Source organism: Corapipo altera, unplaced genomic scaffold (assembly GCF_003945725.1).
Source record: "Corapipo altera isolate COAL_440 unplaced genomic scaffold, ASM394572v1 290, whole genome shotgun sequence".
NCBI lineage: Eukaryota > Metazoa > Chordata > Aves > Passeriformes > Pipridae > Corapipo > Corapipo altera.
Window position 1 is genome coordinate 426,085 of NW_020885041.1, and position 12,952 is coordinate 439,036.

Genomic DNA, 12,952 nt, shown 5'->3' on the forward strand with positions numbered 1-12,952 from the left:
GGGGGGGGCTGCGCTGAGCACCCCAGGGTGGGGGGGGACGTCGGCAAGACCCACATCCCCACCGTGACAGGGACCCCTGTCCCCAGCCCGGCCCTCCCCGGGGCTGCAGGGCTCTCCCCCGTGGCCCCCCCTCAGCACACGGGGGTTGCACCCCAGGGATGCCGTGCGGGGCGATGCCACCCAACACGCCCGGCTCGATGCCCCCGTGGACACCCGAAAGCTGGAAGGGGGCTGGGGGTCAGCGGGGTCCCCTCCCCGGGCTGGCACCGCCTCAGGGCAAGGCCCCTCTTTGTGGGGGTCCCCCCCGCAGCCCCCCGGCACTCAGCCCCGTCCCCCCAGGGCTCGGCGGACTCCTACACCAGCCGCCCGTCCCTGGACTCCGACGTGTCCCTGGAAGAGGACCGTGAGGGTGCCCGGCGCGAGGTGGAGAGCCAGGCCCAGCAGCAGCTTGAGAGGGCCAAGGTAGGGCTGGGGGGACACCCAAGGCACGGCTGGGGGGGGACTGGCAGGGCCTGGGGGTGCTGATTTACCCCCATAAACCCCCCCCAGCACAAACCAGTCGCCTTCGCCGTGCGCACCAATGTCAGCTACTGTGGGGCGCTGGACGAGGAGTGCCCGGTGCAGGGAGCCGCCATCAACTTCGAAGCCAAAGATTTCCTGCACATCAAGGAGGTGAGGTTGGGTGCTGAGGCAGGGAGGGAGAGGGGAACAGGGCCAGGGATGCCCCCCTGGTCTCACCCCTGCCCTGTCCTCACCCAGAAATACAGCAATGACTGGTGGATCGGGCGCCTAGTGAAGGAGGGGGGGGACATCGCCTTCATCCCCAGCCCCCAGCGCCTGGAAGCCATGAGGCTCAAACAGGAGCAAAAAGCCAGGTAGGGATGGGCCCCGCTTCCCCCTGGATCCCTCCTGGGCCACCCAACTCACCCCCTTCTCCCTCAGGAGAGCTGGCAATGCCTCGGGCCTCGGCGACAGCGGGAGCCGGCGATCGCCTCCCCCCTCCTTAGGTAAGGGCAGGTCTTGGCCCAGGGGGACCCAGAGGGACCCAGGGAGATCCAGGGGGGGCCCCACTTTACTGTCACCAACCTCTGTCTCTTCTCTCCTCAAGCCAAGCAGAAGCAGAAGCAGGTAAGTCCCGGGCACAGGGCTGTGCCCCTGGCAGGGGGAGATGGGGAGGGGGCTGCAGGCAGGGCCAAGGGTGGGGTGGGGGCAGAGACACCCCCTCTGCTCTGGTTGTGGGGCTCGGGGGGACTCCAGAGCACCGGGGCTCTGTGGAATAGGCTCATCGACCCCTTCCTGGTTGGGGGTGGGTGACCAGGGCACCAACTCATTCCCGTGTCCGCCCGCAGACTCAGCACATCCCACCCTACGATGTGGTCCCCTCCATGCGGCCCGTGGTGCTGGTGGGGCCCTCGCTGAAAGGATACGAGGTATGGGGGGGCTGCGGGGTTGGGTGGAGGCCTCGCTGTGCCCTGGGGTGGTGGCTCGTGCCCCTTGTCCCCTCCCTGGCCATCCCGTGCTGGCAGCGGGCAGATGGCAGGGCCGAGGGCGGCTGGCAGGACGCCGGGTGGCTGCCACCTCCCTGCTGGTGCCATCTGTCCCGGCTCACCGGGCTGGCGGCCCCGTGGCAGGTCACCGACATGATGCAGAAAGCCCTCTTCGACTTCCTCAAGCACAGATTCGATGGCAGGTGAGACGGCCCCTCACACACCCAGAACCCCCCTCCGCCCATGGCCCGGGGGTCACAGGGTGCCCACCGTGTCCCTGTGCCCCACCCCAGGATCTCCATCACCCACATCACGGCCGACCTGTCCCTGGCCAAGCGCTCCATCCTCAACAACCTGGGCAAGCAGGCGATCCTGGAGCGCTCCACCACCCGCTCCAGCATCGGTGAGGGGCCGGGCTCGCCCTGGGGTGCAGAGACCCCCTGCCAGGGGCCAGCCCAGCCTGACACAGCCCTCCCGTGCCCCCCTCCCCAGCCGAGGTGCAAAGCGAGATCGAGCGGATCTTCGAGCTGGCCAAGTCCCTGCAGCTGGTGGTGCTGGACGCCGACACCATCAACCACCCGGCCCAGCTGGCCAAGACCTCCCTGGCGCCCATCATTGTCTACGTCAAGGTGTCCTCGCCCAAGGTGAGGGGTGACCTTGGGTGGCTCTGGGGGGTCCCGGCTGCCCCCTGTGGTGCCACCACCCCCCTCTCCCCTCCCCAGGTCCTGCAGCGTCTCATCAAGTCACGGGGGAAGTCGCAGGTGAAGCACCTCAACGTGCAGATGATGGCAGCTGACAAGCTGGTGCAGTGTCCCCCGGTGAGCTGGCCCATCCCCCCGCCCTGGGGATGCCCAGGAGGGTCCCCAAGCCTCCCTGTGACCCCTTTTACCTACTCTTCCCCCAGGAGCTCTTCGATGTGATCCTGGATGAGAACCAGCTGGAGGACGCCTGCGAGCACCTGGCCGAGTACCTGGAGGTGTATTGGCGGGCCACACACCACCCCCCACACGCCCCCCACGCCGTCCCCTCACCCACCGGCCTCCCGGGCCTGCAGGTACCCCCACAGCCCCCTCCCTGCTCCCCACGGCTGCCACAGGGACTGGGGGGGACACACTCAGTCCCCCTGCACTGTCCCCAAAGCCCCCTCCCTGTTCCCCACGGGGACCCAGCACAGGGGTCCCCAGACCAGGGTGCACAGGTCAGGGTTGGGGACACACAGCCCCTCTCCCTGCTCCCCCCCGGGGACCCAGCACAGGGGTGCCAGGGCAGGGGGGGACATGACCCTGCAACCCCTCGGTGCCCACAGAGCCAGCAGCTGCTGGGGGAGCGAGGGGAGCACTCGCCGCTGGAGCACGACAGCCTGATGCCGTCGGACGAGGCCGGGGACACCTCGCCCCAGCCCTGGGGGGCCACGTCCCAGCGCAGCTCCCGGCACCTGGAGGAGGAGGAGGAGTACGGGGACCCCTACCCAGACCTGTACCAGCCCCACCGGCACCACGGCAGCGGCCCCGGGACGCCGGAGCGCCCGGGCGAGCGCAACCACGACAGGAACTGGCAGCGCAGCCGGCCCTGGGCCAAGGACAGCTATTAGGGGTGGGGAGGGGGGCACGGCTGGGAACTGGCCCCCCCCCCCTCAGAGCCCGGGCGCTGCCCCCCTCGCCCCAGCCCCACGCTGGGGGTGCTCAGACAATCTCCCTCTCGGGGATCTCCTCGGCACCGGCAGCTTCCTCTCGCCCGGGCCCCTCCCCGGGCACGTCTTCAGCCATAAGCACAGAGCTGGGGGGGCCCGGCGGCCAGGATGCCCTGGGACTCCCCCTCTCCCGAAAAGTTTTGGGAAACCTGGGGACAGCCACATGCCTTCTCCCCCCGCCTCGGTGTCCCCCCCAGCCCCACATCGCAGGCTGGCTCATTCCCCACAGGGCAGCTGCCGTGGACAGTGGGTGCCCCCCCCCCCAAAAAAAGGGTAGGTAAGGGGCACAGGGGGCAGTTTTAGCAGCGTCCTCCACCCCACATAAACCCGAGGAAGAAGGGGAAGATGCCCACTCCCCCCCACCGGGGCCTTGCCTGCCCCCTCCCCACCCCTGCATGGGACCCCCGGGAGGAGGGGGCTGCACCACTCGCTTCGCTCTGCATCGATTTCCCCCCGCCCCCAAACCGCAGCCAAATCGCCCCCCCCCCTCGCGATGGGGGGGGGGGACACAGAGGGGCTGCACGGGGTGGGGGGGCTGCTCCACGCCTGCACCCACCACCCTCCCCCTGCCCACGCTGCCCTCACCGCTGCCCTCACCGCAGTCACCGCACACTCCTGTAAATACGGCGCCCACCGCCCTCGGCTGGGGGGCCCGGCCTGGGCTGAGCCCCCCCCGGGGGCCAGCGCTGGTGGGGAGGGGGGGGACCAGGGGTGGGGGCCACAGATTTGTTACGATTTCTTTTGTAGAAAGCACTGATTTCCCTGTAATTGGTTTCAGAAACACACGAGTGCTCGGAGGCGCCGGTGTCCGTGTCTGTGGGGGGGGGGACACACACCTGGTCTGGGGGGTGGAAAGGGATGGTCCTGGTGGGTGCTGAGCACTCAAAAAACACCCCTTTGGGCACTGCTGGGTCCTGTCCCCGTGGGAGGTGGTGCTCAGGGAAGGGAGAGGACGAGGAGCCGACGCTAGTAACGCCGCTGCCGGTTTATTCCTGCAGCCTGGGGCTTCAGCTAAAAAAACTCCCAAAAAACCCAAAGCACGAGGTGCAGACAGTTCCCAGGACAGCCCAAAAACCAGCCCCGCCCTGGCAGCAGGGAGGAACCGGCCCCCAAACAGCCTCCAGCAGCTCCTCCGCTCCGTGGGGAAGGTGGGGAGGGGGACTGGGGGAACAGGGCGGGTATTTTGGGACAATCCCAGCCCCAGTCTCTGCGTGGGGACAGTCCTGGCTGAACGGGGAGCTGGGAAAAGAACGGCCACAACAGTCCTGGCAGCCCTGCTGGTCCTGTCCTCCCCAGAGAGGTGACAGGGGGGGCACAGAGGGGCCTCACGCGAAGATCGTCTCCTCCCGCCGCTTCTTGGTGAGGATGGTGCCCGGCTTGTGCTGGGCATCGGGGTGGTTGGCCAGCTCGGGGGGGCAGGAGGACACGGGGCTCTCCAGGATGGCCTGTTTGAGGTCGTAGAACACCGTGGAGTCCTCCTTGGTGAGGAAGGTGATGGCCACGCCGCTCTTCCCCGCTCGGCCCGTCCGCCCGATGCGGTGGATGTAATCTGGGAGAGGGGGCAGGGGGTCAGGAAGGGGCTTGGCATGGGCAACACTGGGGCTGGGCATCCCTTGCAGCACCAGGACCAAGGCCAGGCACCTCCCACGGCCCCCCCAGTGCAGGCAACACCAGGGCTGGGCACTCCCTGCACTCCCAGCACAGGCAGCACCGGGTCTGGAAACACCCCACAGCCCCCTGGGCTGGGAAACACCCCACAGCACCAGGGCTGGGTACCCCCTGGGTGCCTCCCATCCCCTCAGCCCCCCATCCTCACCCTCGATGTTCTTGGCCATGTCGTAGTTGACCACCATGGAGACGTCGTGGATGTCGATGCCACGTCCGGCCACGTCCGTGGCCACCAGGATGTCCTTGGCCCCGGCCTTGAGGTTGGAGAGGGCGAACTCCCGCTGCTCCTGGCCCTTCCCGCCGTGCAGGGTGCAGGCGTTGTACTGTGGGACGAGGGGGGGTCAGTGGGGGCACATCAGGGGGTCCCCACGCAGGGACAGGGGACACGGGGCTCAGGATGACCCCCCCCAGCCCAGACTCACCCCCATCTTCTCCAGGGACTTGGCCAGCACGTCGCAGCCCTTCTTCTGGTTGACGAAGATGATGATGGGCGGGTCGAAGCCCTGCTCCAGGATGGCCAACAGCTTCTTCCTGCAGAGGAGGAGGAGGAGGGACAGTTGGGCGAGGAGAGGCTGCAGCGGCCCCGCAGAGTCCCCCCCTCACCCTCAACCCCGTCAGACCACCCCAAAAAGCCCGTCCTGCCCACCTCTTCTCCGACTCGGACATGAGGAAGACCTTCTGCTCCACCCTCTCGTGGGGTTTGCCGGCAGAGCCGATGTAAACCACGGCCGGGCGCCGGAGGTAACTGCGGGCCAGGCGCTCCACCGCCGGCGGCATCGTGGCCGTGAACATCACAGTCTGTGGGGCAACAGGGCAGGGACGTCAGCCACGGGGCAGGAATGTCCCCCCATAGGGCAGGAACGTCCCCCTGTAGGACAGGAACACCCACCGTGGAACAGTAATATCTTGCATAGAACAAGAATGTTTCCCCCCCCAGGCATGAACACCCCCTGTGGGGCAAAACCATCACCCCATAAAGCAAAAACATGCCCCCACAATGCTAAACCATCTCCCCCGTGGAGCAAGAACATCCTTTGTGCTGTGGGAACACCCCCAGTGGGGCAGGAACCTCTTCCCCAAACCCCTCCCCACCCCACGAACCCCTGCATGATGCCCCCTCATCCCCCTTGCCCGTGCCCACCTGTCTGTACTTGTGCTTGCCCGACTCGAAGTTGGCCAACATCTTCTCGGGGTCCTCGGCCTCGTCGGTGTCGGGTTTCTGGTTGGTGACTGGCATGTGCTCCAGGATCTTCTGCACGTCGGGCTCGAAGCCCATGTCGATCATGCGATCGGCCTCGTCCAGCACCACGTAGGTGCAGCGGCTCAGCACCAGGTACCGGTTCTCCAGAACGTCGATGAGCCGGCCCGGCGTGGCAATCACGATCTGGGGGGTCGAGGGGGGGTCAGTGGGGGCGGCCCCGGGGCTGAGCTGCCCCTCCAGGCCCCCCCAGTGCTGCCCCATCCCACCTCGCAGCCCATGCGCAGGCGGAAGCCCTGGTCCTCGCGGGAGATGCCGCCGATCACGGCCACCGTGCGGATGCCCAGGGGTTTCCCGAATTTGATGGTTTCCTCCTCGATCTGCTGGGCCAGCTCGCGGGTGGGGGCCAGGATGATGGCGTAGGGCCCCTGGTCTGACTCCTCGATGCTGCAGTGTAGGGGGAGGGGGACAGACGTGTCACCCACGGTGACACCACGTGAGCCTGTCCTGCCCACTGCACAGTCACCCTGCCCTGTCCCCCATCCCCTCCCGTGTCACCCTGCCACCCCACCCCATCCCCTTCACAGCATCACCACCTCATCCCACCTCATCCCCCATCCCCTCCACTCTTACCCTGTCACTCCATCCCTTCAGCAGTGTCACCCCCTCACCCTGTCCTACCCCCTCCACAGTGTCACCACCACACTACCCTGTCTCCCCCTCGTGTGGGCAGCGTCCCCCTGTGCCCTCACCGGTCGATTTTGGGCAGGGTGGTGATCCACACGAGCAGTGGGATCAGGAATGCCGCCGTCTTGCCGCTGCCGGTCTCGGCCACGCCGATGATGTCCCGGTTCTGCAGCCCGATGGGGATGGCCTGGCGCTGGATCGGGGTCGGCTCCTGCCAGGGGAAAGCAGGTTGGGAGCAGAACTCTCCCTCCTCCCCCTCCCCACATCCCTGACGGCCCCTTTTCCCCACTCCCAGTCCCCTCCGGGGCCCCTCTCCCTGTGCCCACCTTGTATCCGCACTTGTCGATGACCTCCAGGATGTGGGGGGGCAGGGAGGAGTCCTTCCAGGAGCGGATGGGGTTGGGGATCTTGCCCCCCTTGGTGGTGATGCTGTAATCCTCCCGGAAGATGCGCCAGTCCCTGTCCGTCATCTCGTCCAGTTTCTTCTGGGACCAGTGTCGGTCATCCCAGCGCTGCTTGGCCTCCTTCTTCCTCAGCTTCCGCAGCCGGGCCCTGGTCAGGGGCAGGAGGGGATGGGGAGGTGGGAAAGGGGGACAAGGAACCGGGATGGGGCTCACCCTGTGCCTCTGGAATCCTCCCGCCCCCTCCCACAGGACCTGCCGCATCCCAGCGCTGCCCCCAGCTCCCCATCCTGGCCAAGCAGAGCCAGCCAGGACCCCCCCACACCCCTCAGCACCCTCCCCAAAATCCTCACTCCTCCTGCTCCTTCTCCTCCAGCGTCCTCCTCTTCTCCATCAGGTCCCCGTAGAACCGCGACTGCTCTCGCTTCTGCTGCTTCAGGTCGATGCCTGCGATGAAGCCGCGGCCCAGCAGCTGCACCTGGTGCCTCTCCTTGTACCTGGAGCAGGGTGGGAGCATCAGGGGCTGCCCTGGACCCCTCAGGGGCACCCCCAGCCCCGGGGACACCCCTGCACTCACAGGGGGTTGTAGTCGATGGAGGTGTCCTCGGACGCGTCCCACTCGAACACGAACTTGCGGTCGTTGAGGTGCCGCGTGCGCCGGCGCTTCTTCACCCCGCCGAGGTACCTCTCCTGCGGGACCCCAGGGTCAGCGAGACCCCCCCGGACACCCCCCTGGCCCCCAGCCCGGCCCCCAGCCCCACCTTGATGGCGTGGAGCTCTTTGCTCTTGTCCTTCTCCTCCCGGATCTTCTGCCTGCCCTCCTCGTCCTCGGTGCCGTTGGTCTCCCGCTCCATGCGCTCCCGGCGCTCCCGGCGCTCGCGCTCCTGGGGGTCTTCTGGGGAGCAGGGGAAGGGGCTCAGAGCCAGCACAGCGCCCCAAGGGCTGGGGGGGGCCAGAGCTCCAGGGGGTGACCCCTTACCCAGCATCTTCCTCCCCATCTCCTGGAACTGTTTCCTCTTCTTCCTCTCCTCTTCCAGCAGCCGCTGCCGCTCCTCCACCTCCTGCTGCCGCCGCCGCAGGGCCTCGGCCTCCCGCTCTGCCTTGGACAGGAACTTGGGCTGGGGAGGGACAGGAAGGGTCACACTGGGCCTGGCTGCAATGCCCACGCTCCTGGGGGTCCCTCCAGCCCTCCCCACTCCTTCTCGGAGTCCTCCAGATCTCCCCACTCCCTCACAGGGGTCCCATCCAGGCCTTCCCCATTTGCTTCTAGGATTTGTCTGTTCCCCCCAAAGTCCCCCAGGTTTCCCCACTCCTTCCTCGGGTCCCTCTGTGCCCTCCTGGAAGGTCCCCAGGCCTCTCCTCTCCCTTCCAGAGTCCTTCTGCACCCCCTGAGTCCTTCAGCCTTCTCTTCTGGGGACCCCTCTGTGTACCCCAATCTTCCCCATTCCCTCCAAGGGTCCTTATGCTCCCTCCTGGGGGTTCCCCACTCCTCCCCTTCTCCCTTCTGGGTCTCCACAGTCCCCCAGTGTCCCCTCTGGGTCCCTCCCTTCACCCCCTGGGTCCCCCCCAGCTCCCCCCGCTGCCTCCTGGGTTCCCCTTCCCCGGTGTCTCCTGAAACATCCCCAGCCCTGGCACAAGGAAGAGGCTCCTGTTCTCGCTCCCACCTTGGCTTCTGCCTCCTCTTCTGCCTTTTTCTTCGCCAGCAGCTCCTCCAAGGACAGGGGCTGTGCCTGGAAATGGGGCTGGATGTCAGCAACACCCCCAGGGACCTGGATCCCCCTGGAGCCATTTCCAGTCGAGCCCCATCCTCACCTTCTCCTTCTTCAGGGCATTCTCCTCTTCCTCCTCTGCCTTCCGTGCATCCCGGTCCTTCCGGGACTTGGAGTCCTTCCCCCTGCCCGGGGACAAACTTCCCGGGAAAACAGCACAGAATCAGGCACCAGACACATCCCCAGGGAATCTCCATCTCTGGGGGGCTTAGGAGAGAGCACAGACCCCCCCCAAAAACCCACCTGGATCTCTTCCTGTCCTTGTCCCGCCGGTGCCCATCCTTGTCCCGATCCCGCTCCTTCTTGCCCCGGTCACGGTCCCGCTCCTTGTGCCGCCGATCCCTGAGGGACGGGGAGGGGTCACAGCGGGGTCCCACCCGCACCTCAGACCCCTCCGTCAAAGCTCTTCCCCAAAACCCCACGGAGCCGTGGCCCCCCCTCACCTCTCTGTGGATTTGGAGCGGGACCGGGAGCGGGAGCGGCTCCGTCGCCGGTCCCGGGATCGGTGTCGCTTTCTGTCCTTGGCTGGGGAGCCCTTGCGGTCCCGGTCGCGCTCCCGGTCCCGTTCCCGGTCTGGGGAGCGGGAGCGTTTCCTCTCCTCCTTCACCGGGGAGGCGTCCCGGTCCTTCTTGTCCGCCAGTTCTCCGGCCATCTGCGGGGAGGGATCAGCGAGGGGGACCGGGGAGGGCGGGGAGACCCCCACGGAGGGAGCAGAGGGACCCCGGGGAGGCTGGGGGAGACCCTGGGGGACCCCCAAGAAGGACCGGGGAGGTCTTCAAGGACCCAGAAGAAACACAGAGGGACCTCCAGGAAGGACCCGGGGGGGCAGAGAAGAACCCCCAGGAAGGACCGACCAGGGCAGGGGGACCCAGAGGGGCCCCAAGAAGGGGACTTGGAGGGCAAGAGGACCCGGAGGGGGGTTGGCAGAGGAGCCCCCAAAGGGCTCGGGGGGATGCGGCGCATCGGGCGTTCCAGGCCCGGCCCGCGGTGCCCGGTACCGGGGTTCAGCCCGGCGCGGCGGTAGCGGGGTCCTGCAGCCCCTGGGCGCCGCGGAAATCCCTCGCGGTGGTCTCTGGTCCCCTCCCGGTGGTGCCCGGTCCCCTCTTACCCCGCCAGCCCCGGGCTCAGCGTCGCCGCTCCGCCACCGCCGCCGCCATGTCCGCCGGGGCCGCGGGGCACGCCGGGACGGTGCGGGACTACAACTCCCGGCAGCCTCTGCGCGGGAGAAACTACAAGTCCCGGCAGCCCCCGCGCTGTCAAAGCACCGCCGCGCCCCGCGATCCCTCCGCCGCCCCCGCCCTCGGGAATGAGTCCCCCGGGTCAGTGTCCCCACGGCCCGGCAGCCCCCAAAGTGCCCTCCCTGAGTCCCGCCGGGAGCTCCTGCGAGCCCCCATGAGTCCTCCCCGGGTTGGTGTCACTGAGCCTCCCCAAAGGGTCAGCGTCTCTGTGTACCCCAAAACCCTACAGGGACCCCCCCTCCATCTCCGGTCGCTGTCCTGTCCCTATGTACCCTAAATCCCCAGAGACGTTCCCAGGACAGTGATCCCGCATCCCTGTGACCCCCAAGCCCCCAGGGGCCCCTAGATCAGCGTCCCTGCAGGAGCCCCACACCCCCACTGAACCCCCATTCCTAAGCTGAAATTCCCAGGCAGAGTCCTGGGGGGGCCATTTTGGGGTACCCAGGGGTCCCCACTCCCCCCACATCCCCAGCGACCTCCAAAAACACCTCCCCAAACCCCACAACCCCCCAAAAAACACCATGCCGGGCAGGGCTGCACGTAGGTGGGTGTTATATTTCTGATAATAAATAAGCTTTTTAAGAACACTGACATGGAACAGAGACACCCCCCCCCCCCCAGACAGCCCATAAAACAACCCCCCCCCCCCGCCCCCCCCACCCCCCCGGGGTCCCCCCCAGGGCCAAGCAGTGGATGAGGGGTGGGGAAAACAGGATGAGTCCATGGATGAGCCCCATGATGTGCACCCCAAATCCCACAGGGACGTCCCAGAACCGTGTCCCCGTGTCCCTGTGCACCCCAAACCCCACGGGGACGTCCCTGGGTTAGTGTTTCCAGGGTTCTGTGCACCCCAAACCCCACGGGGACCCAGGTGCTGAGCAGCCCCCCAGACCCCCCTCCCCACAGGGGCAGCCCCCCAGGCCGGGGGCTGGCAGGGCAATGGTGTGATGGGGGTCAGCAGCACCCCCTCCTCCTCAGGCAGGGGGTGGTGGGTCCGGGGCCCTGTCCAGCCCCCCCCATCCCACCCTGGGGACTCGGGAGGGGGCTGGAAGGGGGGGGGGAGGGTCATTCCTGTCCCCCCCCTTCACATGACAGAGCAGCTTTTTGCCTTTTCCTTCTTGAAGGTGTTGGAGATGAGCTCGGAGCGGCTGGGCAGGTGCAGGAGTCTCTTGGAGAGGCTGCGGGGGGGGCTCTGGGGGGGCTGCTGGGGGGCTCTGCTGAGGCAGAGGCCGGACACGGTCCGGAAGATGCTGTGGACGCTCTTCTCCGAGGTGAAGGCCGAGCACTCCAGGTACCCCTCGGCTCCCAACTGCCTGGCCATGGCACAGCCCTGGGAGCAGCCCCGTGTCAGACCACTGGCATCACCCCAGCCCACCCCCCCACACCCCCCATGGGCCCCCCCCGACCTGCTCGTAGGAGATGGGGGCCTGTTTCTGGTGCGAGAGCTCCAGGAGGGTGCTCAGGTCTGTCCTCAGGTCCGTCTTGCAGCCGATGAGCAGCACCCGCGTGTTGGGGCAATAATCCAGGATTTCTGTCTTCCACTGCGGGGTGGGAGCTGCTGTCAGGGAGAGGGGACCCCAAAACCCTCTCCCTGCCCCCCAGGTCAGTGCACCCCAAACACCACAGGGACCCCCACGGGTTGGTTGTCCCCACAGCCCCTTTTACCCCAAACCCTGCAGGAACCTCCTGGGACAATGTCCCTGAGCCCCATAAACGCTGCAGAGATCCCCCCCCCAGACGGTGTCCCCACGTCCCTGTGCACCCCAGACCCTCCAGGGGCCTCCTGGGCCCCCCCAAACTCCACTGGGACCCATCCCTGAGCCCCCCCAAAGCCCACAGGGACCCTGTCCCACCTTCTTGGCAGCACTGTCGAGGGTCTCAGGGCGGCTGATGTCGAAGCAGAGCAGGACGGCGTCCGAGTCGCTGTAGCAGAGGGGCCTCACGTTGTCATAGTAGGGGGAGCCTGGGGGGTATGGAGGGGGTGTCACCTCTCAACCCCCCCGGAGGGACACAGGGACCCAGGCAGGGGGTGCTGGCAAAGGGACACGGCCCCGTTCCTGCCTGGGGTGGGGGCTCACAGCTCTAGACCCCCCCAAAAAGGGGCAGAGTCCCCCCAAAAGGGACGGAGGGGGAGGCACACAGTTCTAGAGCCCCCCAAAACACACACAGCCCCCCTCCTGCCCAGGGTGGAGGGCACAGTTCTAGAGCCCCCTCCAAAAAACACACACAGCCCTCCAAAAGGGATGGGGGGACACACAGCTCTAGAGCCCCCCAAAATAGACGCAGCCCCCCTCCTGCCCGGAGTGGGGGCACAGTTCCGGAGCCTCCCCAAAGCGCCACCCCCGTCCCCGCAGCCCATCGAACGCATCGCGCCTTAACGAGGCACCGGGAAATGGATCCCGCGGTGTTTATGTAACAGCCCCCCCCCCCCCCCCCCCGGCCCCCCCTCCTGGGGGCCCCCCCCCCCCCGGGGGGGGGGGGGGGGGGGGGGGGGCAGCCGGGAGAGAGGTGGGGGGGCTGCCACCCCCGCGGGGTCCCCGGGGACACGGAGCCACCGGCACCGCACCGGGGACTGCGGGGGACGCGGGGCGGGGGGCATCCATGGGGTGTAGGGGGTGCCCCCGCCCCCCCCTCGCCCCCCAAAAGGCCTCGGAGGGGGTTTCGCAGCCCAGACGCTCCGTGCACGGAATAGCAAAGAGGCTGCGCCAGCGCATCGCCATGGCAACCGGGGACCGGCGGGGACCCCCCCGCCAGGGGGGACACTGCAGCACCGGGCAGGGCTGCCCCCACCCCCCCCCCCCCCCCCCCCCCCCC

The 12,952-nt window shown here is 67.7% G+C and overlaps 3 protein-coding genes across 4 annotated transcripts in view; 1 reads left to right on the top strand and 2 right to left on the bottom strand.

Moving 5' to 3' along the window:
* The first annotated feature begins 197 nt into the window (after nt 1-197).
* Nucleotides 198-3,974, top strand: CACNB3 (calcium voltage-gated channel auxiliary subunit beta 3). Its single transcript, XM_027668503.1, is given in 14 exon segments — nt 198-215; nt 218-269; nt 272-462; nt 550-672; nt 760-875; nt 943-1,007; nt 1,109-1,128; nt 1,350-1,430; nt 1,632-1,690; nt 1,781-1,890; nt 1,980-2,131; nt 2,210-2,305; nt 2,392-2,541; nt 2,794-3,974. Coding segments are annotated over 14 exon segments (1,518 nt in total). The 3' UTR covers nt 3,079-3,974.
* Nucleotides 3,975-4,146: 172 nt separating this feature from the next.
* On the bottom strand, nt 4,147-10,078 carry DDX23 (DEAD-box helicase 23). Of its 2 annotated transcripts, none has more exons than XM_027668502.1 (17): nt 10,009-10,078; nt 9,344-9,552; nt 9,144-9,242; nt 8,944-9,040; nt 8,796-8,861; nt 8,111-8,249; nt 7,893-8,023; nt 7,709-7,821; nt 7,485-7,628; nt 7,057-7,282; nt 6,796-6,941; nt 6,313-6,490; nt 5,987-6,229; nt 5,492-5,643; nt 5,268-5,376; nt 4,994-5,168; nt 4,147-4,726 (listed from the first exon to the last, which is right to left on the bottom strand). In XM_027668502.1, the coding sequence occupies exons 2-17, from the start codon at nt 9,550-9,552 to the stop codon at nt 4,503-4,505; spliced, it is 2,451 nt and encodes an 816-aa protein (XP_027524303.1). In that variant the 5' UTR covers nt 10,009-10,078; the 3' UTR covers nt 4,147-4,502. The 2 variants fall into 2 exon arrangements, with proteins under 2 accessions (XP_027524303.1, XP_027524302.1); XM_027668501.1 differs by having other exon boundaries at nt 7,893-8,026.
* Nucleotides 10,079-10,690: 612 nt separating this feature from the next.
* The window catches only part of RND1 (Rho family GTPase 1), a 3,218-nt gene continuing 956 nt past the window's right edge, over nt 10,691-12,952 (bottom strand). The window contains exons 3-5 of the mRNA XM_027668527.1: nt 11,992-12,101; nt 11,545-11,679; nt 10,691-11,468 (exon numbers count right to left, since the gene is read on the bottom strand). Coding sequence (XP_027524328.1) covers nt 11,223-11,468; nt 11,545-11,679; nt 11,992-12,101 — 491 coding nt within the window. The 3' untranslated portion in view covers nt 10,691-11,222. The remainder of the gene's footprint in view (nt 11,469-11,544; nt 11,680-11,991; nt 12,102-12,952) is intronic.